The following is a 22,453-nucleotide window of genomic DNA, read 5'->3' as shown; positions in this document are numbered from 1 at the left end:
ACACCCTTCCTCTCCTGCAGGTGGCATCTTCCCAAATTCAGCTAGACAACTCTTGCAGGGCCAGCCCAGAGTCACCCAGCTCAGCTCAGAACACTAAGATTGGTCTCTTGATAAGCCCTGCTCTCTTCTCCACATCCCAATCTTCCCAAAGGCCCCAGTGCTCCCTGAAGGAAAGTCCTGTGGGCTCCAGAACAAAGATTCTGAGAGACCTGAGTGAGATCACAGAATGCTGGTAGGGATGCAGCAGAGCCCACACAGCAGTTTGTGCCTCCGTTATTTCTCCAGCACACACACACACACACACTCCCTACACTCACTAGAGTGTGTCATGTGACAGCAAGCAGCAATCCAGGTATCAAAGCCCTTCATCCCCAGAGGTGGCCCCTAGGGCTCTGTAGGTGTGCCAGAGCCATTGCTTACAATAAAACAAGGTGAGTGGTCGCTGGAGCTTAGTGTGCAGAACTCTTCAACTGATTAAAACACAAAAACAGTCTAACATTTTGTTTGAGTCCAAAAATTGTAGGAGCCAGTTAATCTGTAAACAAGTACTTCAGATCGCGCACTGGGGAAGAAGTGTTGGGGGAGGGGTCTGGAGGAAGGATCTAGAATAAGTTCTTCATACTCAGTCCCAGCACAGCTGCAGTATAAACCCCAGGAATCCTTGGCAGAGACAGCACCCAGAGCATCCTTGGTTAAGGTGTGCAGATGAAGACCAAATGGCTGTTACCTGCACACAAGAAAGATGCTTAGGTCAGAGGAAAGGCCTGAGTGAGATCTGTGTACCCTGCACACACACCCAACCCTGCTTAGGACCAAATTCAATCAGTGGCACCCTGGCCCTTCCCTTCTATCCCAAAGGTATTGGGAAGAGAAAGGGCCTTACCTGTCCCTTGGGAGTGGACTGCCCCAGTTCAGGGAACATAACTGCTGCTCCAGCCGGGAGATTCGGAATGCCAGATAGGACGAGGACAGGACTAGAAAGCAGATCCTAGAGAAACAGACAACGAGGGCTTGACTCTTGTCTTGTTCTTGATTTTCTGGCTTTGTTTTGATTTAAATATTTATTTGTATTCATGTGTGTGCAGAGGCCAGAAGAGGGCATCAGATCACCTATACCTGGAGTTCCAAGTGGTTGTGAACTGTCTGCTGTGGCTGCTAGGAGACAGAACTCCCGTGTAGACTTAACTGTCTGCTCTGATTAAAGAACTCTATTTTGGAGGTGCCCATCCTCCACCCTCTTCTCCCATATCATCTCAATTCACTCCATCTAACATTTGGTACCAAAACCAGGAAGGGGTTTTGGGGTCCCACATCCCAGCCCTCCCTCTCTGGGTGCCCTTTCCTATCTCCCCTTACCCACCTCCATCTTTGTGAGACCCAAACCACTGAGTGCACGGCTGCTTGCCCAGCTTACTAGGTCTTAACAGCCATCCATCTCAAGCTGAAACCTCTGAGGTTTTAGTCCAAGTAAATGAGTTTGGGTCTTCTATCTGCCTTCCTTTTTCTATCCTGCCCCCTTTACTATCTCCCAAAATCAAGAGCAGAGGCTCACTGCCAACTGTCTACTGGCTTGCACCCACCCCAAATCACTGGAAGGGAAAAGACACCGAATGTTAACCTATGGCTTTCATGTGCATGGGCATATACATGCACTCACATACATTTGAACATGCATACATCATATGCATGTTAAAAAATAAAATAAAGCAGGAGAGGGAGGCAGACAAGCCAGGGGTCCTGAAAAGTGTCCTGACAATAAGCAGTGAGGGAACGTGTGTTTCCCTGGCTACTATTTCTCTCAGTGATCTGATGGGCTCCTTAATTCTGTTAGCCCCTTCTCTTCCCAAGCCAGGGAAGCAACTGTTCCTTTTCTCAACAGTTTGCACTGTCTCTTATCACAGCACTGCCTGAATTCTAAACACAGGAACTCAGAAATAAAGCTGGAAGGATGAGCCACGAGGCCTTCAGAAACCGCCCAAGAGCTTGAAGTTGACTTGAACATTCCCTCGAGTCTACGTAATAACCACTCCACCCTCTAAACCCTGATTTCAAACACCTAATCCCCCCCCAGTATAAACACCTACATCACAAAGATGACCTTGAGGAGCCGGGAATCCCACAGCCTCAACTCCTGGTCCGTGGTGGGCTCTTCCTCCAATGCATCTTTCTCACAGACGGCCTCTGCAATGGGAGAGCAGCTAGATATCTTCCTGGGGCGTGAGGGGCCCCAGCCAGAGTGGGGCAGCTCCCCTCCCACCCAGCCCCCACATCATGTGCTGAAGCTGCCTGGGCTCTTGGATTTTCCATATGGAATTGGACAAAGAAAGAAACGCCTCTCAGAAGCCTGGCCAGCCATGCCGCGCCCTTTGCATAGAAGAGAAACGGTTAAGCCTCGAAAGCAGTTGCCACAGATGAGATCCTGAACTCACCAGACCCTGGAGGCTTCATGGAGGAAAAGCAGCTATCGGTGGAGTCTGTGGGTATCCGAGAGACACAAGAGATGTTGTCTGGGAGTGACAGGGATGGGGAGGCTGAGCACGCTTTTCTCCACTTCATCTCAGGGATGAGGACTTCCTGCAGAGAAGACAGAACTGAGTATCTCTTCCTACAACACATCTCTCTTAGCTACCCTCTGGGTGTACCCTCCCTCTGCCAAGAAAACATCTTCTATGTATTAATAACTTTAATTATATTATTCAGTATAATTACTAAAATGACATTTGGTTGAATTTTACATCACTTAAAATAATTTCAAACATGGGAGAGCACCAACTGACTACTCTTCTAAAGGTCCTGAGTTCAATTCCCAGCAACCATATGGTGGATCACAACAATCTGTAACGGAATCCAATGCCTTCTTCTGGTGCATCTGAAGACAGCAACAGTGTACTCATATACATAAAATGAATAAATAAACCTTAAAAATAATAATTTCAAACATATATACAATGCATCATTTCTCCTACAAGCATGGGCAGCTTGCCAGTAGTTAAATCACCAAAGAAAATAAGAACCCCTCCCCCAAAACAATATCTGTGAAGTCCACAGTGGAAAAGTATAGTGGCTATGTTAGGTCAGACAATCTGGTACATGCTCAGATCTGAGTCCAAGACGGCCTCGAATGGTACAAATTATGGCCTCTCCTAAACCAGGCTCTTAACTGAACCAGCCACTGACCTTGGCAGAGGTGACTTGCAGTTCCTATCAATACAGCAGGGAACATCGCCTTCTACCCCTTGCATGGTGTTCCGTATACCCCATGCTTGGCTAAATGCTTAATAGTTACTGAGGAGGGGCCAAACACCTTGAGGCCACTGTCATTCCATCCCTGCCCTCAAACTCAGCTCTCCCTACCCCAGGGCCTCAGCTCCCAGAGACCACTGGAATCTGGAATCTCAGCAAGGCAGAAGTCTGGGTTGTCTGTGACAGCCTTGAGGTTCCTTTTAAAATGGTTTTGTGTGTGTGTGTGTGTGTGTGTGTGTGTGTGTGTGTGTGTGTGTGTGTGTGTGTATCCCCTAGAGCTCGAGTTACAGATGGTTGTGAACCACCATAAAGATGCTGAGAATTGAACTCAGGTCCTCTGCAAAAGCAGCAACCACTCTTAACCACTGAATGCTATTAACACTGAGCCACCTCTGTAGCCCCTGGCCTTGGAGTTCCTCTCTAAGAATATGTCTGTGGCTTTGAAGGTCCTCCCTCCTCCACCAGAAGAAAGAGTGGATGACTGGCTCTGCATCCATCTGGCCCAGCTGGCCAGTGTTGGAAGGATAGGCTTCTGTTCGGAGAGAGCTAGTCTGCTAAGGGCCTCTGTGGTCTGCTAAGGGCCTCTGTGGTCTGCATGGCATGTAGTCTAGGACACTCTCTGACACAATATGGCCGCTGACTCTAGAACCTGGTGCGCTAATTCTTCATGGTGGTCCCAAAGTTTTGAAGACCTGCTCGCTCTTAGGCCCTTGCTCCCAGCCACAGCTCTCACCGGGGACTCGAGTTCCGCTTCTTCCGGAAATTTCCGTATACTCAGACTCTTCTTGCTGGAAGGCTAGGGAGAAAAGGGAACAGGCAAGATCAAACCTGTGAATAAGGTACCTGGTGTCAGGCAAAGCCCAGGTCACGGCAGTGTGTTAGGGCGTATTTCATATGACTGTAGAGGGGCAAATCCCAGGCAACTAACTCTTTTCCTTCTATACCCCTGCTCCTCCCTACTTCTCCTTGTTCACCCTGGCCAGAGGACATACTGAGAAGCAGCCATGTGCTCCTGTCTATTTGCATACCGAGGAGGCACGAGTGAGGCAAACGTACACATGAGCACACCCAAGGACAAACCAAAAGATGTTCAGTGATGCTCGGTCCAAGTACAGCCTCTGGTGCTCTGAGCCCCCACGTTCTCCCATTCTCCTCTCCTCTCCCATCCCCTCTTCTTCTTCTTCTTCTTCTTCTTCTTCTTCTTCTTCTCCTTCTTCTTCTTCTTCTTCTTCTTCTTCTCTCTCTCTCTCTCTCTCTCTCTCTCTCTCTCTCTCTCTCTCTCTCTCTCTCTCTGCCCCCATTCCCCATGCTAGAGAGACAGGCTAATCTCCCCTAACAGCCTCCTCCCAAGACCTGAGTGCAGTCTCCCAGCTCAACCCTTGCCTCTGGGTTCCATACCTGTAGGTGAGTGCAGACCCTCCTCAGCATGTCATATACGCTGTCCCGGGAAAGCAGAGACACAAACACATACTGAGCCGTGAAAAGAAAACAGAAGCACTAGGGTAAGCTGGGACTTCTTAATCCAGGGGCTGGGGAGGGGGTAAGCCCCGAGGTTTATGGGGCCGTGGCAACCAACAAGACCTCCCACCTGGGAAAGCTTCTCCAAGCTCATTAGCCTGAAACACCTGCTGGAATGCTACCTTGCAGGGACAAGTAAGGGTCTAGGAGTAGGCCAGTGTTGGGACCTGAATTTCTGGAGCTATGATGGGGAAAGGACAGGAGATGTTGGCCCAGAGACTCACAGACCTTCTGGCTGGTGTTTGTGGTGATGGCCAGTCCGTTGGGAAGGAGCCGTGCCATCTTGTGCTTTTTGATCAATTGCACAGATGCCACAGGAATGACCACCTGAGAGAGAGAGAGAGAGAGAGAGAGAGAGAGAGAGAGAGAGAGAGAGATGCTTCTCTTAGGACTTACCCTACAAGAACACAGACCCTCAGCTCTCTCCACTGGCTCTCCATAGCTAACACTCAGCTAATGTTGCTCACCCTGGGGAAGCCATGTTGTGTGTGGTAGCAGGCAGGCATCTAGAACTTCCACTTTCTCATTTGGGGTGCCCTTCCAACTATTCCCCCTCCTTGCCCCAGCCTTGATAACTCACTGCTTTAGAGTCCGAGTCCCCTGAGCTGGCTCTTAGTGACTCCCCCTAAAAAGGACACTGTCCTCGGACCCTGAAAGCATTTCTGAAATACATGAAGCTAGCATAACTTAGCTGTCACTGTTCAGGCCAGATGTATGGTCAAGATCAGGCCTATGTTTCAGAAGAACCACTTCCCTGCACATGGGATGAAATAACTTGATACTGCTCATCCAACCAGTGACAGGCCTCACCATGTGCTGAGCACACAGAGGGACAGGAATGGCTTGAGGCATGCCCACAGGACAGAAGACCGTCCCTGGGCAGGGGCCTTCCTGGGTAACAGCAACTCATCATTACTACCTTGATATCCTTGCCAAAGAGGCTAGCATGGAAGCAAAGCCAGTTGGGCGAAATATAGAGCCGACCATGGAGAAGGAGGTCTCTCTGGAGGGCACAGGAACACACTGAGAAGTCACAGGAGAAGAGACAGCCATGAGTAAGGTTATCCCAGAGAACCAACTTTTCACCTGTCCTCAAACTCTCCTGTCCCCACCCCAAACAATCTATCCACAAGCACTCGAAGGACCCTTCCAAGAATCCTGAGTGTCCCACCCCACCTCACCAGACTGCTAGATGTTTTCTCTTTCTCCATTACCCACGAGGTCTAAACAACTTCCAGTCCAGATCTCCAGCACTGGATTTCTGTTGCCTCAGGATGAGACTTTACCCTGCCCTGAGAAGGGGGTCTAGATTGTGCAAATATCCCTCCATGCTCAGTGAGAGGCCTTGGAAGGGGACAACACTCACTGGTGAGAGGGAACAGAAAAATGGCAGTCTCACCTTTTGTCAAGCAAACCTGTCTAATTCAACTCTACATCCCAAACCACCCCGATTCCTCATGCTTTTGAAGAAAAAAGGACCAAGTGCCTCTAAATTGTTCCCTTATGTAAATTAAGCATAAAGGTAGCCCAAGTAGATGACCTGGGTGCTCACCAGCCATGTGCTGGAAACTGCTCACCTTTGACGACCATCTCCTCCAAGGGGATATCTTTGAACAGCTTGTGGTATTGTTGGTTGTATTTGTTTAGTAGTGTCTGCAAATGTAAGACCAGCTCTGTGATGCTACAGGCTAGAGATCAGACCAGACAGGGCCTCGCTCCAGCCCTCAGGAGATAACCATAGGGACCCCCTGGGAAACAGGTATGAAGGGCTAAGCCTAGCTCATCCTGTTAGAGTTGAGTTCTGACAGGGAGCCAGTGACTAGAGGGGACACATTATCCCCACCAAGGCAAGGGCACTCACTCAGGTCTCCTGGGTTCTTGCTATAACAGGCTTGTAGTGTAGCCAAGGGGCCAATAGTGAGTTTGGGCATCCCAGGGCACTTCCCTCAGTGAGCAGTACAAAGGCAGCCCACACACACTTACCCCTTCCCGGCCATACTTCTTTATCTCTTCACCCTTTGAGCCTTCTGACCAGTGCAGACTGCAAAGGAGACATTCCATTCCAGGCACAAGAAACCCTTGAGTCCTGCCCATGTATCCTCAGTGCCAATTCTGCCCTGGCTTTGAGCCAGAAGATTGGAGCAGAGATTGGAGACTAAGGCCCTTCTCTAAGAAGCACCGTAAAGTGATAAGAACTTCAAGCACACTGCTCCTCTCTGGGGAAGGGCACTCACAGGGCCCCTTCTCAAGAAGAAGCGCCACACGCAGGAAGGTATGCTTGGCCTGAGCAGCCCAAGATGCTGGGTGCAGACACTCGGATTTCTCTAGCCAAGGAGTGAGCAGAGGCACAAGCAATGCGGATTCAGGGACCACAGTTGGGAGGTAAACAAGGTGGAAGCATTAGACTCACAGCTCCAGGGCCATGATCTGGACAGATCTGTCCTCCTTGAAGCCTCCTTGGGCAGCCTGCAGTTCCTCATTGAGATACTCAGCACACTCAATGACTTACTGAGGCTGCTGAACTCACTGAAATGCTTAGCTTTGCCCTGGCCAGGTGGGCGGGGTGAAGACGAGTAACCTGAGAAGCCTGGCCCTGCTAGGTCCCACTGCACAGGGGCGGGCTGGAGGGTGGGAGGAAGAGGCCTCAGCAGTCTGGGTCCAACCTATAAGGCATGCTAAGGGATCCCCCTCCCCTTCCATCCCTCCATCCCTCCCACTCTCGCTCTGTCTCTCTGTCTGTCTCTCTGTCTCTGTCTCTATCTCTCTCTCCCTCTCCCTCTCCCCCCCTCTCTCTCTCTCATTTGTATGTGTGCAGGTATGCATGCTTGTGTGCTTGTGCTTGTGTGTGTATATATACTTTTATATGAGAGAGAGAGAGAGAGAGAGAGAGAGAATGCACGTGTGTGCATGCCAGAGGATAACCTTGAATGTCATTCTTAGGAAAGCTTTTCACCTCCTTTAAGGCAGTGTCTCTCACTAGTCCAATTAGGCCAGACTGGCTGGCCAGTAGGCCTTGCAGATCCTCCTGTTTCTACCTCCCCAGAATTACAAACACACACCAACATAACGGGCCCTTTTCCTTTCACATGGGGCTTGGGATTGAATTCAGGTCCTCACGCTTAGACAGACAAGTACTTTGCTAGCTGAGGCATCTTCCCAGCCCCTTAAAGTCCCCTTGATAGCCAGGTTATAGCCTGACAATCCCCACCCTTCCCAGTCCCTGATTGGAAAGGGGCCTCACCTGCTATCTGGGGGCTCCTGGACCTTTCCTGGTTTCTCCATGCAGGACACATGGCTTTTCAGAGGCGCCATCTTCCCATGCATTTGTTGGTTGCTAGAGGGAAATGTGTCCGTGTTAGAAAGGGAACTTTGGGGGCATCTTTTCCTATTAGCCCCACTGTGCCCAGGGCAGCTGCTCTGACTCTCTCCCCTTTGATGTACAGAGTAAAGTTTAAGATGTCATAGTTTGGAGCCACCTTCAAATGCTGTGCCCATTAACCCAGTGGCCAGCATTCCGAGAGGGGACTCATGTCTCCACACCCAAGCACTACCCTGCTTTTCTCACCCCAGCAATCTGAAAGGCAAAAATACATCCTCTTTATTTGCATGTTGTCACTGATAGGTGTCTTCCACAGCACATTGCCTAGAAACCTAAAACTCAGTTAATGCCTGGCCCAGAAAAAAATAAAAATCAGTCTGTCAACCTTCTTTTAACTCCTAGGCAACTGCTAGTCCGGCAGAGTGGAGCCTCCTGCCCCGCCCTTGAGGAAGAACACAGACTTGTTCATACTGAAAGCAGAAGTTTGAAAGGTGCCCAGGCAGCTACTGTAAACTATCAGATTCTGGGAGAGGCCCCTTTATCAAATGTTAGAGATGTGGAGGGCGGATTGCAGTCTGCCTACCTGTGAGTGTAGCTGGGATGGGTGCGGCTGCCCCAGACTAGGAAGTGGTGGCCTCAGTCACCTTCAGACAGTTGGAGTACCTCAGCCATAATAGCCAAACTATTTAAAAAATGTCTCAACTTGGAAGGAAGGAAATGTCCTTCCCCTGGGCAGGTGGGCCCCCCAGGAGTCCCACAGACTAGGATTCTTCCCTTCCAGCTTTTCCATCAGTAAAGCCTGAGATTTCAGCATAGCCCCAGCTGAATGAACTTAGGTATTCTTAAGGAAGAAGGGTGGCCAAGAAGCAGGGTCAAGGCAGGGCAGTTCAGAGTCTAGAATATGTAACAAGGTCCTGTGTGCTGGTCCTGCTGATGTAAACAGCTGTTGGCTGAAGCCTGAGAATCCCAAAGGCTCAGTTCCTCAGTTCTGTGACCAGACCACGGCAAAGCTCTCTTTCTTCAGGCTGGGGAGAGAGCTCAGTCTGTGAAGTATTTCCATGCAAAATCAAATCTGAGAACCCACCTAACAGAAGACGTGGGGCACACACATTGAAACCCCAGGCCTGGGAAAACAAAGGCAGGCAGTGGGCTCACTGGGCAGCTAGCCAGACCTACTAGGAAAGCTTCAGGCCAATGAAAGATTGTCAGCTCCTGAGGAACACCACCCAACGCGGCTGATCTTTGACTTCCACATGTGTCTGCACATATGCACATATACAACTGCAACATATGTGTGTGCCCTCACATACAAACAAACAAGCAGCTTATCTTCTTTAGAATTACAGTCTTAGCCCAAGGTCTCCCAGGACCCTTGGAGTTTTTCCACTCTGACATCCCCCAACCATAATACTGCCCATGTCAGGAAACTTAACCCCATTAAGGGACAGGCCCTGTCCAGGGTTACATTGTAAAGGTCCAGGCAAACCTCACTCATAAAACTGGCCTAGTCACATGTGACCTGGTGACCTCTGTACTCAACCTCACAGAAGGTTTGACACATACATCACCATACACAAGTATACACTGTGTGCCATTTCAGTGGGTGATGGGCATCTCGTATCTAGCACCTGAAGATCACCCCACCCAGTGATGTCACAGGCATCCTCCACCATGTTTGCACAGCAGCAAAATCTACTCCAGACACAGTTCTCAGTATAGTTCTCTGTGGTGAAATGAGACATGATTGTATTTTACCAAATGAAGTGACAGGTTATGTTAGTGATTCGACCCTCAGATCCGAAGGTTAGTTTCTGGCTGGATGTGTCTGGTTTTATCACTTTCCACATCACAGAGGTTTTTTTCTTTTTTTTTTTTTTCTTTTTTCTTTTCTTTTTTTCGGAGCTGGGGACCAAACCCAGGGCCTTGCGTTTGCTAGGCAAGCGCTCTACCACTGAGCTAAATCCCCAACCCGAGGTTTTTTTCTTAACCTTTATGTATTCTCTGTAGAGAATATGCTAAGAATAAAGCACTTATAAATGAAGCCATCCATTCCATTACAAAATTCCCTAATTGCTGGGGAGCGGTAGCACACATCTTTGATCCCAGCACATTGGAGGCAGAGGCAGGTGGATCTCTGTGAATTCAAGGCCAGCCTGGTCTACAGAGTGAGTTCCCCTGGATCTACAGCTGCCTGTGACTGGGAGCTGCCTCATGTAAGTGCTGGGTAAAACCCAGGTCCTCTGCAAGATCAGGACATGCTCTTAACCACTGAGCCATCTCTCCAGCCCAAAATTTGTATTTCTTCACTCAAAGCCACAATAATGAAAAGGATGGAATGGGGAAATGGCAACATCTTTCAACAGTAAAGGGAGGACCAAGAACTGGAAAACTCAAGGTTCTCTCCTGAGCTGAGCCAGGTCTAACCCAGGCAAGCAAGCCTAGGGGAGGGCGCAGCAGGGGTCTGCAGCAGGGGTCTGGAGCCCTTGGCAGGTACAGAACTCCTGCCCAATCCCATCCTTTCCTCCCACCTTCTCTCCTACACTCCCTCCCTCCCTCCCTCCTTGGAAACTTACTGAGGTTATCACTGCTCCTGGCCTGGGGTCTAGCCTGGGCAACAGAGTGGGTTGGGCAGCAGCAAAGGGAGAGGCCGAGAAGTGGTGGTGTGAGAGCAAAGAAAGGCAAGGGAGTCAGGAGCGAGGATGCAAGTCTAGCTGCCTCCCACAGACATCACAGAGAGGTCCCATGGGTCAATATCCTCCCTGACAGACACTCCCAAATCTAGATCTCTAACCTGGACAACTCATTCCCTGCTGAGTCCCAGTGACCACAAAAGGGTCGACCTCTCCCCAGTTACCTCCATCCAGAATCCTCAGCTCATTCTCTTTCCACCACCATCACCACCACCACCATGATGCCCCCCACCCCACCCCATGGTTCCGAAAGTGTGACCACCACTTAATCACAATGTCTATTTCACCATTGAAGATACAGCAGGCAGGCCCACGCAACCTCTCCCTGGCCAAGCCTGCCCCCGCCTCACCCTCGCTCACTCTCTCTCTCCAGCACCCACAGTCATCTGCAACCCAGATCTGCCCCTGCCTTTCTCTGCTGACTGCCCTGCAGCTCCTGCCTGTGGCCCACTCTCCTAGTCTTCCAGTTTCTCCTCACCCCTCTCTCTTTGCTGATTTTTTTGGGACAGGCTCTCACTATGGAGCCCCAGTTGTCCTGGACAGACTTAACTCATTGTGTAGACCAAGTGGGATCTCAAAGACACCCACCTGTCTCTGACTTCCCGATGCTGGAATTAGAGTTTGCCACCATGTCCAGCCCTGAAGCTCTTTCTCCACTCACAGTTGCTGCTCTACCTCAGGCACTCACTCTCCTTGCCAGAGCCCCTCACAGTGGAGCTCCCTTGCCCTGCTTATCTACCAGGAGAGTTCCGGGCCTCCTTTGAACTGTCTCAGCCCTCCCCTGTACGGAATGTGTGGGCCACTCCCATCTCCCTCACTGGCCCCTCCCCTCTGTGCTCCTCACCCTTCCCCTGCTCCGTTCACTCCTTCCTCAGGTGACTCCAGGCTCTGCATCCCTCACCATCAGCAGTCAGTGCTGGAGAGAGAAAGAGAGGACACACACACACACACACGCATGCGTGCAAGGACACAAGGACATGGACACACACAGAGAGAGAATATGCATGCTATTGCCTAGTGGAAAAGGAAGAGAAGGGACGGGCAGATGGACAGATGGATGACAGAAGCTGGCAAGCTCACCCACACTGGATCCTTCCTTTCAGGAGCCCTGGTCTGTGAGGGAGGCAGGCAGTCCTGGCCTAGCACCAGGCACTAACTCAGCCTACCTTGACTGACTGATCTAGAGGGACACAGACGGCACATAGAAGCACAAAGAGAACCAGCTGTGGTGCACACATCTGTAATCCCGCACTCGGGAAACAAAGGCATCAGGACCAGGATTCATGGCCATCCTTGACTACACACTGAATTCCAGGCCAGCCAGGATATGAGAGACTGTCTCTAAAATAGAAGGAAAGAGAAGAGAAGAGAGAATAAGGGGGAGAAGACAGGGAGGAGAAAGGAGATAGGTAGGAAGAGGAGGAGGAGGAGAAAAAGAGGAAGAGAAAGAAGAGAAGGAAAAGAAGTGTTTGGTTTCAGACCCTGGGACAAGGGGCTGAGGTGCATATTTTACATATCAGGATCTCCCAGCATCCCTCAGTCCCCACCTGGCATACCCTACCCCTAAACTTGAACTATCCAGACAGGGGCTGCACTGCCCTTCCCCAAGAAGCTCTTCCCTATAGAATCTAGACATTTTGGTCTCTCACCCTCTCTCCCCTTCGCCTTCTCTCTCTTCTCTCTCTGCGCCCTTTCTCTCTTCCTCTCCCCCTCCCCACATTTCTCTCTCCCCATGTTAACTTCCCTAGTCTCTTGGGGCCTTGGGGCCAGTGAACTCACCTGAGAGCAGCTTCCCAATAAACCTGCCTTTAGTAAAATCTAATCTGGCTTGAACTGGCTCATTTCATCAATGGAGAAATAGCCTATCAAGAAGAAATAGAAGGAGAAGGAAGAGGAAAGAAGACAACAGGAGAAGAGGATGATCACAAGACGATGTGAAATATCTATTGTGTTGAACACATAGACAAACCCTGCAGCCTCCATTGTAGGAGGCTGCACCCCTCCAGGCCTGTCTGTGCCCCCTAACAATGCTCCCCAAGTTTACTAGCCCCTTCCCAACCTCAAAGCAGTGCTCATCTGAGCCCCTGCACGTAGCAGTGCCTATGGGCTGAAATCTCAGCCAGGCCCTGATCCCCTGAACCAGAAGGGCCCTACAGCTCCCAGGGGAGTGGTGACTTCTCTCCTAGGAAGGTACCCACACTCTCCCAGGTTGACTTCTTGTGGATTTCTGAAGTACCGGAGCTCCTTGTGGGTCCTGCCAACTCTTCTCAAAGCCAGGCCCAGTGCCAATGCCACCTTCACAGTCAGCCAAGACACTAAGCCTCTGTGGTCTCCAGGGAGAGAACTGCTAACAACACTGCTGTCCTCAGACAAAGGCCACATCACCATGCAGGCCCCTGACAAGACAAACCCGAAAGATGTGGAAGCGGCCACAAGGAACAGGAAGCTGGGTAGACTTCTGGCCTGGGTAGAGCTTCTAAAGCCAAGGCTCGGCAGCTGAGCTTGGGTTGAGATTCTGCCAAATCCTCCAAGCCTCTCCTCCCCACTCTCATGTCTCAGCTCACCTCCCACCTAACAGAGGAAGGACACCTCGTGTGAGCATTGATGTGGAATCTTCTCACTGATTCACTTTCAGATGACAAGACAGACGAACAAACAAAAACAACGCTGTGGTTGGACAAGTCCTTAGTTCCTGCCCTCAGAGGCTAAGGCAGAGGGAGGCGAGGTCAAAGCCATCCTACAATATATAGTATGTCTAAGGATAGTCCGAGCTATATCTAAGAAATAAAAGTGTCTGAGAAGATAACCCAGTGAGTAAAGCATTTGCCAGGCAAGCATGAGGATCTGAGCTCAAATCCTCAGGACCCAAGCAGAGCTCACTGTAACTCAGTGCTCTGAGAAGCTGAGACAGGAGAGTCCTCTGAAGCTTGAGGACCAGCTAGCCTGGCTTACAACAGCAGTAGAGCTCCAAAATGAAAATAAAAATAAAAATAAATTTAAAAAAGAAAGAAAGAAAAAGAAAAGAGCCTGTTTCAAACGAGATGGGAGGACAGCACTGACACCTTAAGCTGTCTTCTGACCCCCACTTATCTGTGCCCACCCACACAAACACCTATAAAAGAAAAAAAATAAAGAAGAGGAGGAAGCCTGAGCCCTCCTGTTTAAGAGTAGTTACCTCAGTCTCTAAAGTTGTACTGTTCAATACTTCACTTTTCCTTCCTGCCTGCCTTCCTTCCTTCCTTCCTTCCTTCCTTCCTTCCTTCCTTCCCTCCTCTCCCCAACCCCCTCTGATAGGGTCTTTCTATATAGCTCTGGCTGTATTGCAACTCACTAAGTAAATCAGGCTGGCCCTGAACTCGAGATCACCTCTGGGGTTGAGTTTAGCTCAGGACTAAAGGTGTCATAAGGCCATCAGTTAGGTCAATCAAAAAAGAACACAAAAAAAAAAAAAAATCACACCTTGGGGGGCTGGAAAGAGATGGTCAGTGGCTAGAGCCCGACTGCTCTTCAAAGGTCCTGAGTTCAATTCCCAGCAACCACATGGTGGCTCACAACCATCTATAAAGAAATCCGATGCCCTCTTCTGGTGTATCTGAAGACAGCTACAGTGTACTTACATATAATAAATGAATAAATCTTTAAAAATAAAATCACACCTGGACACCAGCCCCCTCTTGTGCCTTCTGGCTTTGCCCCTACCATCCCAAGAAGCATCATCCTGACATCCGACAGTTGACTCCCTGTGCTTCCTGTCCGGCAGAGTGGGACTACATCATCTGTCTCCCAGTGCATTTGAGAGACTGAAAGGCACACCCACAGTGCTGTATGTCTGTCTGTTTGGGTCTTGATTTTTTTGAGACAGTCTCCTGTAGCCCATGTTGGCTCGGAACTTGCTATGTAGCTGCAGATAACTTCGAACTTCTGATCTTCCTGCTTCCATCTCCCACATGCTAGGGTTACAGACCTATGCCACCATGCCCAGTTCATGCACTGTTAGGGATTGAACCATAGGGACGAGTGCAAGACCTTGTGCTAACGTGTTAGGCTGGCACTCTTCCAAATGAGTTCTATCTCTAGCACATGCCGTATCGTACGTGTAAAGTGCATTTTCACTAGCCCCTCCACTGTATGGATACACTGTAACTGAGTGCTTCCCCGTTACTAGCGACAGGCTTCTTCCCGTTACTAGCGACAGGCGTGGGCAGTCTCCAGGTTTGGCTTGTTATGAAAGCAACAAAACCTCTGCTGCGGGCCTTGTGAACCCAAGTCTGCGCTCCTGTGGGTGACACTGGACGGCAGCATTGCTGGGTCACAGGGCAGGTCACAAGCTTCTGGCTTTCAAATGCTCCAAGGTGAACTGAAATCAGCAGCCAGAGTTAAGAAGCCACTGGAAGAACCCGCCCACTGTGTCCTCTCTTTGGGGTGCACAGGGAAGAACATGCCTCCTTCCTCCCAAGGCCAGTTGGCTTGACCGGACCAAGAACCTAGGGTCCTGACCATACCAAGTTTCAGGCACAGACAGGGTGGGAGGCTCCCCCTTGTCTGCCAAGGCCACGAAGCCCATTTCCCGTGCTCCGCCAGGAAGTGTTACAGGTTGGTTTTTACCATGTGGCACAAGGTAGTTTGGTATCCCTGGAAGAATAACACAGAATTCTTTGAATGGCAAGATCCCCCTGAGGACAAATAGGACAACATGTATGGAGTCACTGATATGCTAAAATGTGAGGATAAAAAGGGTTTCCTTCTTGTGCAAAAATAATTCTGTGGTTGCTATCTTTTTTTAAAAAAAAGATTTATTTATTTATTTAATGTACACTGTCACTCTCTTCAGATACACCAGAAGAGGGCATCAGATCTCATTACAGATGGTTGTGAGCCACCATGTGGTTGCTGGGAATTGAACTCAGGACCTCTGGAGAGCACTCTTAACCACTGAGCCATCTCTCCAGCCCCCTGTAGTTGCTATCTTGAGGCTACACCTAGACAACATGTTTATTGAGAAAATGGCTAAACTCTTCTGACTAGAATGGGGAGGGGGACAGAGACAGGAGAATCCCACAGCTAAATTTCATACTGGTACAGTGGGGCAGGATTAGTAAATTGGAGGTCCCGATCCAATGGCCCCAACTCAGCAACTCTGGAAAATGGCTCTCAGAGGAACTACACTTGTCATAGGCCCTGCCCAAAGAAGGGTCTGAGCCATCTAGACTAGGAATGGACTGTTTCCTTTTACTGTTTAGGGAAGCTCTGAGAGGAAACAGGTATGTGGTGGGCAGAGGCTCTTTATCTGGAGACGATAGAAAGATCACACCACAGCAGCCAGAAGCGCGTGTGTGCTCCAGACCCAAGCAACGCCATCTGCACTTGGCCAGGAGTTTCCTGGTAATCACGTTCCCTTTCCAATGAGGCCAAGCTGGGAAACGGAAGATGGGGGCAGTGTGCAGTCAGTGCGAACAGCAGCGGGAGCTGTGCAGATGGTCTATAGGAAGGTCTAGAGCCAAGCAAGAGACTACAGAGTACAGACCCAGGGGGTCACAGGCCAGACCTCCAGCCTAGGAGAGAGCAGAGGGATCTGCTGTCCTTGGCTGTCCGTTAACTTCCACTTCTGCTTGCAGTGCCCAGTGCTTGCAGCCAAACCTTCAGGCCAGGTTTGCCCCAAACGTGTACCAGGCACAAAGGTTAGATGTCATTTAGGCCATAGATGGGGCAAGTTGTGCTGCCTGCATTCCCTGGCTGGAGAATGGGAAGCAGCTGGATTCTGTGACCTTATGGGGCTGGACCACCATGGTGAGTCCAACAGCTAACCCTAGGTCATGGCCACATGGGCATGAGTCTCGAGGGCCAGGAAGAGGAAGGACTGAAGGGCACATTCAAGCTTCCTTAGCCCAAGGAACTATGTTCCTTTCTGGGGTGGTCTATGACAAACAGTGAACAGGTCCAGCTCAGGTTGCCGACCATCTGACCCTCAGTCCAGCTCTAGCCCTGTGAGAACAAAGCACTCCCAGCTAATGGCCCTCCCTCGTTCCTGAGTACCTGGAGAACATCATATGATTCACACTCCAGTCTAGACGGTTGTCCTTCTTTCCTGGTACCATGTATCCAGTAGCCTCAACTCACATTGTAGGACAACCTTGGATCTGAACTTCTGTCCTCTACCTCTAGAGTGGCTAGGATTACAGTCATTTGCCACCAAACCCAGGATCAGTGGTGGGGACAGAACCTGGAGCTTCATGGATGCTAGACAAGCACTCTCCCAACTGAGCCACATCCCGTGCCCATGGTGCCCTTTTCAATATAGCACACTCCAGAGATTCTGCCCCACCCCTTGTAACTTTCCCTGGATGCAGGGTAAGGCCACAACTCCTCGAATAGACCCTAGGAGAGAGGATTGTAAAGAAACCAAAGAGGTACTCCGGAGCTGAGGGGACGGCCCAGAAGCCCTTCTGGGGAACGGAGCTCTTCTCTACTCAAAGAACAAACAAGCTAGGCGAGCTAGCAGCTCAGGCACAGGCATGGGCAGGCTCAGCTACCTGGGAGGTGGATGCCGGCTAAACAAGAACGAGCTCTAACCCTATCAGGAGTTTCTCCTCCCTTCAGGGAGCTCAAAGACCCCTGTTTTCCTACCCGGTAGAGAGCAAGGGTTGAGAGCAAGGCTGCCTCCATCTTCTTACTGTGGCAGCTAAGGTATTTATTTGCCTGTGTGTCTTGCTTCAGCCCAGATCTGCCCTGCCCCCCAAGTTCTTCACTGCTTGGGTGACTGGACCACCCCCTCGTGGTCTGAACCCTTTTCTCCTGTTTCCTGACCTCCAAACCCAAGTCTGGGCTCTGAGGCTGCCAAAGGGACATAGCTCCTTGTGAAATAGAGGTCACAGCAAGGTGCTCAGCTGGCCTCACCCTGGAGAAGAGGGGGTGGGGCGGGCTGATAGCTGCTCTTCTCAGCTGTGGCTGGGCTATGCTTGGCCAGCCTGCTCCTGCCCAATCCCCTTGTCCTCGTCCTCTAGCACCTCTCCTCCCTGAAGCTGTACCTGCGTCCAGGGATAGAAGTGACCTCCATCCTGTCCCGAAACGTCCTGGGCTGAGTCCTAGCACTCAGTCTCTCACATTCCAGGGACTTGCCCAGTTCCATGCATACAGTTAGTGCTCAATAATAGTCCAAGGGCTAAACAAACACTCCCAGCCGAAGGGCTCCTCTATGTGTACAGTTTGTTCAGAAATGGAGGGCTCTTAAGGTACAGACACAAGCCTGAGGTGATAGCATTCTCTGGTTGGACCTTGAACCTCTGGAGATCCTGTCACTGCTTCAGAGCCTCTACAAAATAAAAGCACATAAAATCCTCTTGCTTATGTGCTGTATGATGATCTGAAAGGGGTCAAAGTGAAATCCGAAGTGGGGAGGGGTCCCTACAGCCCTGCCCTTTGAGCTTCTAATCCCTTACCAGTACAATGAGAGCTATAGCCCCATGTCCCACCACACTCCTTGAAGGATTCATAGAGGTCTAGCTAGCTCCTTCCCCACAGAACTAACAACATGGGAACACGACCGGGCCTCATGGGCACCCACAAAGCTCCATACATGCCTTGAATGCCTAAATCTTTCCTTTGACCTATGACACGAGGAAGCAAGGGGCTGCAGGAAAAGGCATTTGGGCTCCTAGGCTGCACCAACAATGGGCTCCCACCTGCCTACCAGGAGACACAGCTCCTCAGACCCAGCCACCCTCACTGTCCCTCCCTCCTCCACAGGAAGTTTTCAGACAGCCATTGCTGTTTCTGTCCTGCACAGAGCACAAACGTCTGTGGAATGGAAACAGTCACTAGGAAGACAGTCAGGGACAAACAGCTGAAACCCAGGAGCTCCCCTTATGGGACACCCAGACTTTCCTACGGAGCCTGGGCCACATTGGGGGAAGCAGTGGGTTCTGCAAACCGACTGGCTGTCACCAAGCCCAGCAGCAGTGCCCACAGCTGGGGCAGCATCTGTTAAGCTGGCCCCCCTGGATCTGATGACAGACCACTTTTTTTTGGCAGGCTCCTTGGGACCTAGCCATCTCCACACAAGAAGCTGGCCATTCAGGTCTAGAAACAGACTTGCATTCAGTCAGAAACAGAACACCCCTGTACTCCCAGTGGCTACTCTTCTGAAGGGAGGTGCAGACAACCTTGGCCACACAGATCCCCCGACTCAGGCTGCCAGGGGTGTGGCTAGTCTCCAATGACAAGTCAGCTCTGTCTACCGTGGATACTGTCCAGCAGAACCCACTCTAGCCTCTGAGGATGTCCATCTCAGAATTGCCGTGGCCCCACAGACGCACCAGACTCTGCTCAGAACCACAGGCAACTGCAAGGCCCTAGGGCCCTGGGAGAGACAGGGTGGGGTGGAGGCAGGGAGGCAGGCCAGGAACCACAACTTCTGCCGGGGCTTTGAAGAAGCCGCTGTCGCTTTCTGGGACAAGAAAGTCTCCACTTAGGAGGTAAAAAGCAGAGGCCAGGAAGCTAGATGACCTACCCTGCCCTCTGTTAGAAGGACTTCTGACCCAGAAGGGGAGCATGCTCAGAGGACTGCCAGCTCCCCTCCCTCCTGCCCTCTTTCTACAGATACCAATTGTAAAAGGAATGCTTGCCATCTGACTTTGGGTAAGTGCTGTGTGTTCCAGGAAAGGAAAGTAAGGGCCTACCCACAACACGCCTGCCCAGGGAGGCAGACACGAAACAAATATTTACATAAACCAGTACGTAATTATAAGTCTATAATGTACACCCCGAGGAAAATCACGGGAGCCAGGAGAAACTCTGTCAGGGGTGGGGCTCACCTGCAGCCGGCAAGGGTGACTCTTCTAGCACAAAGGCCCTGCAGCTGATCTCCACTGGATGGGTCACCAGATGGTGGTGGCCACAGAGGGGTCATTAGAGAGGTCAAAGGGCAGGAGGCCAGAGGTGTGGGACTGCATGAGGCACTAACAGAGGCCCTGTGAACAGTCCTGATGAATAGTAAGGAGGTGAGTAGTGAGGCCAGAGGTGGCCAGAGCTGGATACTACAGACCCTGTGAGCCTCAGTGTGAGTCACTACCCACAAGCAGTGGGTTCCCAGAGAAGGGATTTAAAAGAAAGGGAGAATACTAGCGACTTTGGGGTATTTTTAGCATAAATATTTTTATTAAATTATTTATGTGTATAGATGTGGATGCATGTGTGCCTATGGAGGTCAGAAGGTAACTTCAGACAGTTGGTTCTTTCCACCATGTGGTTTTCAGGGACTGACTTAGGCTTGTTAAACCATCAAGCTGGCTCAACACTAAACTGTATCTTTAAAATGGTTAAGAGGCTAAGTTTTATGTTATGTGGATTTTGTAAATCACACTGCATTCACTCATTCATTCGTTTCGAGGCAGGGCCTCACGATGTCTCACAGAAGTCAGCTTGCCTCTGCCTCCCAAGTGCTGGGATTAAATGAATATGCTACCAACACCCAGCTTGACAGTTTAAAAAAGAACCCGCAACCCAACAGAAAGACCGATAGCCCTATTAAAGAGTGGCACATATTTGAAGCACTTTCTCAAAAGAAGATACTAATGTGCAGGAAGCGTGTTAAAAGGCCATCAACAAATTGTGTTCGCGCGCTGCCGCCGCTCTCTAACACCAGTGCCGCCTCTCGCTTGCTGAGCTCCAGCCGAAGGAGAAGAGGGGTGAGTAAGGAGGTGCCCATAGCATGGCTCGTACAAAGCAGACTGCCTGCAAATCCACCAGTGGTGAAGCACCCAGGAAACAACTGGCTACAAAAGCCGCTCGCAAGAGTGCGCCCTCTACTGGAGGGGTGAAGGAGCCTCATCGTTACAGGCCTGGTACTGTAGCACTCAGTGAAATCAGATGCTGTCAGAAGTCCACTGAACTTCTGATTCCCAAACTCCCCTTTCAGCGTCTGGTGCGAGAAATGGCTCAGGACTTCAAAACAGACCTGCGCTTCCAGGAGGCAGCGATTGGTGCTTTGCAGCAGGCAAGTGAGGCCTATCTGGTTGGCCATTCTGAAGATACCAACCTGTGTGCTATCCATGCCAAACATGTAACAATTATGCCAAAAGACATCCAGCTAGCACGCCACATACGCGGAGAACATGCTTAAGAGTCCACTATGAGGGGAAACATTTCATTCTCAAAAGAAATTTTTTTCCTCTTCTTCCTGTTATCAGTAGGTCTGAAAGTTAGTTATTTTTTCCATGGGGTCAAAGGTACCTAAGTCTATGATTGGGAGTGGAAACACAGGGGACAGAATCAGGTATTGGCAGTTTCTCCACGTTCATTTGTGTGTGAATTTTCATATAAATGCACGATGTAAAGCATTAATGCAAGCAAAATGTTCAGTGGACACATTTCAATACTTCAACTTTATAACAATTATAAATAAACCTGGTAAAATTTTCTGGACAATGCCAGCATTTGGATTTTTTTAAAATAAGTAAATTTCTTATTGATAGGGGGAAAAAAGCCATCAACACCCTTCATCACCAGGGGAAGAGAATCAAAGCCACAAAGCATGCCACTCCACGTCCCAGAAGATGGCTGTTGATGAAGGTGGGGGTGGGACTGTGGAGAGCAGGACCCTTTCTCCCACTGGTAGGAATGTGAAATAGGGCAGGTACTTTGGGAAACAACCTGGTGGTCCTTCGAACCGCTGAAGTTACCATACAACCTGGCAAACAGCCGAAGGCACATACAAACAAGAGTGAAAATGCGTGTTCAGAGGCTGGAGAGGGGGGCTTGTCTGCTCTTCCAGAGGACCAGAGTTCAGTTCCACTACCCACATCACAGTTCACGAACACCCGCCACTCCAGCTCCTGGGCGCCTCTAGGCCTCTGTGGGCACTTCACATGCACATACCCACGCACAGACATCTCTCCAGCCCCCAATTAAATAATTCAAAGCAATGAAACAGATAAACAAAAGTGCGTGTCCACACAGAATACTCTGCATGAGTCTACAGCAGCATTATTCAGAAAAGCCAAGGGATAAAAATGGCCCAAACCGCCAAACACTCAACAGATAAACAAAATATTTCTATTTAGCTCTCAAATAGAGGCCCAACAAACAAAAATCACTGACACGCTAAGCTCAAATGGGTCTTTAAAAAAACAAACAAAACAAAACAAAAAACAAAACCTCATGCAGTGGCATAGGAAGGGGTGGCTGATTGCAGTGAACACAGATGAGGGAAGAGGACGTCAGGTCCCCGGAGCTAGTTACGGGTAGTCAGAGCCAGCTGGAGCAGGCTGGGAACCCAACCTAGCCGCTCTAAACTACAGAGCCATCCCTCTAGCCCCCATAAGAAGACCTTTACAGGGCTGGAGAGATGGCTCAGTGGTTAAGAGCACTGACTGCTCTTCCAGAGGTCCTGAGTTCAAATCCCAGCAACTACATGGTGGCTCACAACCATCTGTAATGAGATCTTATGCCCTCTTCTGGTGTGTCTGAAGACAGCTACAGTGTACTCACATATAATAACTAAGTAAATAAATCTTGTTTAAAAAAAAAAAAAAAAGGGGTTGGGGATTTGGCTCAGTGGTAGGGCGCTTGCCTAGCATGCGCAAGGCCCTGGGTTCGGTCCCCAGCTCCAAAAAAAAAGAAAAAAGGACCTTTGCAATGCTGTTAATGAAAGAAGCCAGTCACAAAAGACCACTTACCCTATGGTTAC

At 50.1% G+C, this 22,453-nt stretch overlaps 2 protein-coding genes across 2 annotated transcripts in view; one reads left to right on the top strand and one right to left on the bottom strand.

The window, feature by feature from the left end:
* Window positions 1-879: 879 nt before the first annotated feature.
* Gramd2a (GRAM domain containing 2A) overlaps window positions 880-22,453 on the bottom strand; it is a 34,440-nt gene continuing 12,866 nt past the window's right edge. The window contains 10 exon segments of the mRNA XM_032911472.1: window positions 880-988; window positions 2,085-2,245; window positions 2,350-2,574; window positions 3,977-4,039; window positions 4,642-4,713; window positions 4,990-5,088; window positions 5,681-5,784; window positions 6,339-6,414; window positions 6,745-6,802; window positions 8,003-8,095. Of these exon segments, the coding sequence (XP_032767363.1) occupies window positions 880-988; window positions 2,085-2,245; window positions 2,350-2,574; window positions 3,977-4,039; window positions 4,642-4,713; window positions 4,990-5,088; window positions 5,681-5,784; window positions 6,339-6,414; window positions 6,745-6,802; window positions 8,003-8,095 (1,060 nt within the window).
* On the top strand, window positions 20,477-20,923 carry LOC116907843 (histone H3.3A-like). The gene has a single exon (XM_032911032.1). The coding sequence runs from the start codon at window positions 20,477-20,479 to the stop codon at window positions 20,885-20,887; it is 411 nt and encodes a 136-aa protein (XP_032766923.1). The 3' UTR covers window positions 20,888-20,923.

Source organism: Rattus rattus, chromosome 8 (genome assembly GCF_011064425.1).
Source record: "Rattus rattus isolate New Zealand chromosome 8, Rrattus_CSIRO_v1, whole genome shotgun sequence".
Lineage (NCBI taxonomy): Eukaryota > Metazoa > Chordata > Mammalia > Rodentia > Muridae > Rattus > Rattus rattus.
This window is presented reverse-complemented; position numbering and strand designations above follow the sequence as displayed.

Excerpts from the sequence above, each read along its gene's own strand:
- LOC116907843 (XM_032911032.1), top strand. The coding sequence starts at position 20,477 with ATGGCTCGTACAAAGCAGACTGCCTGCAAATCCACCAGTGGTGAAGCA.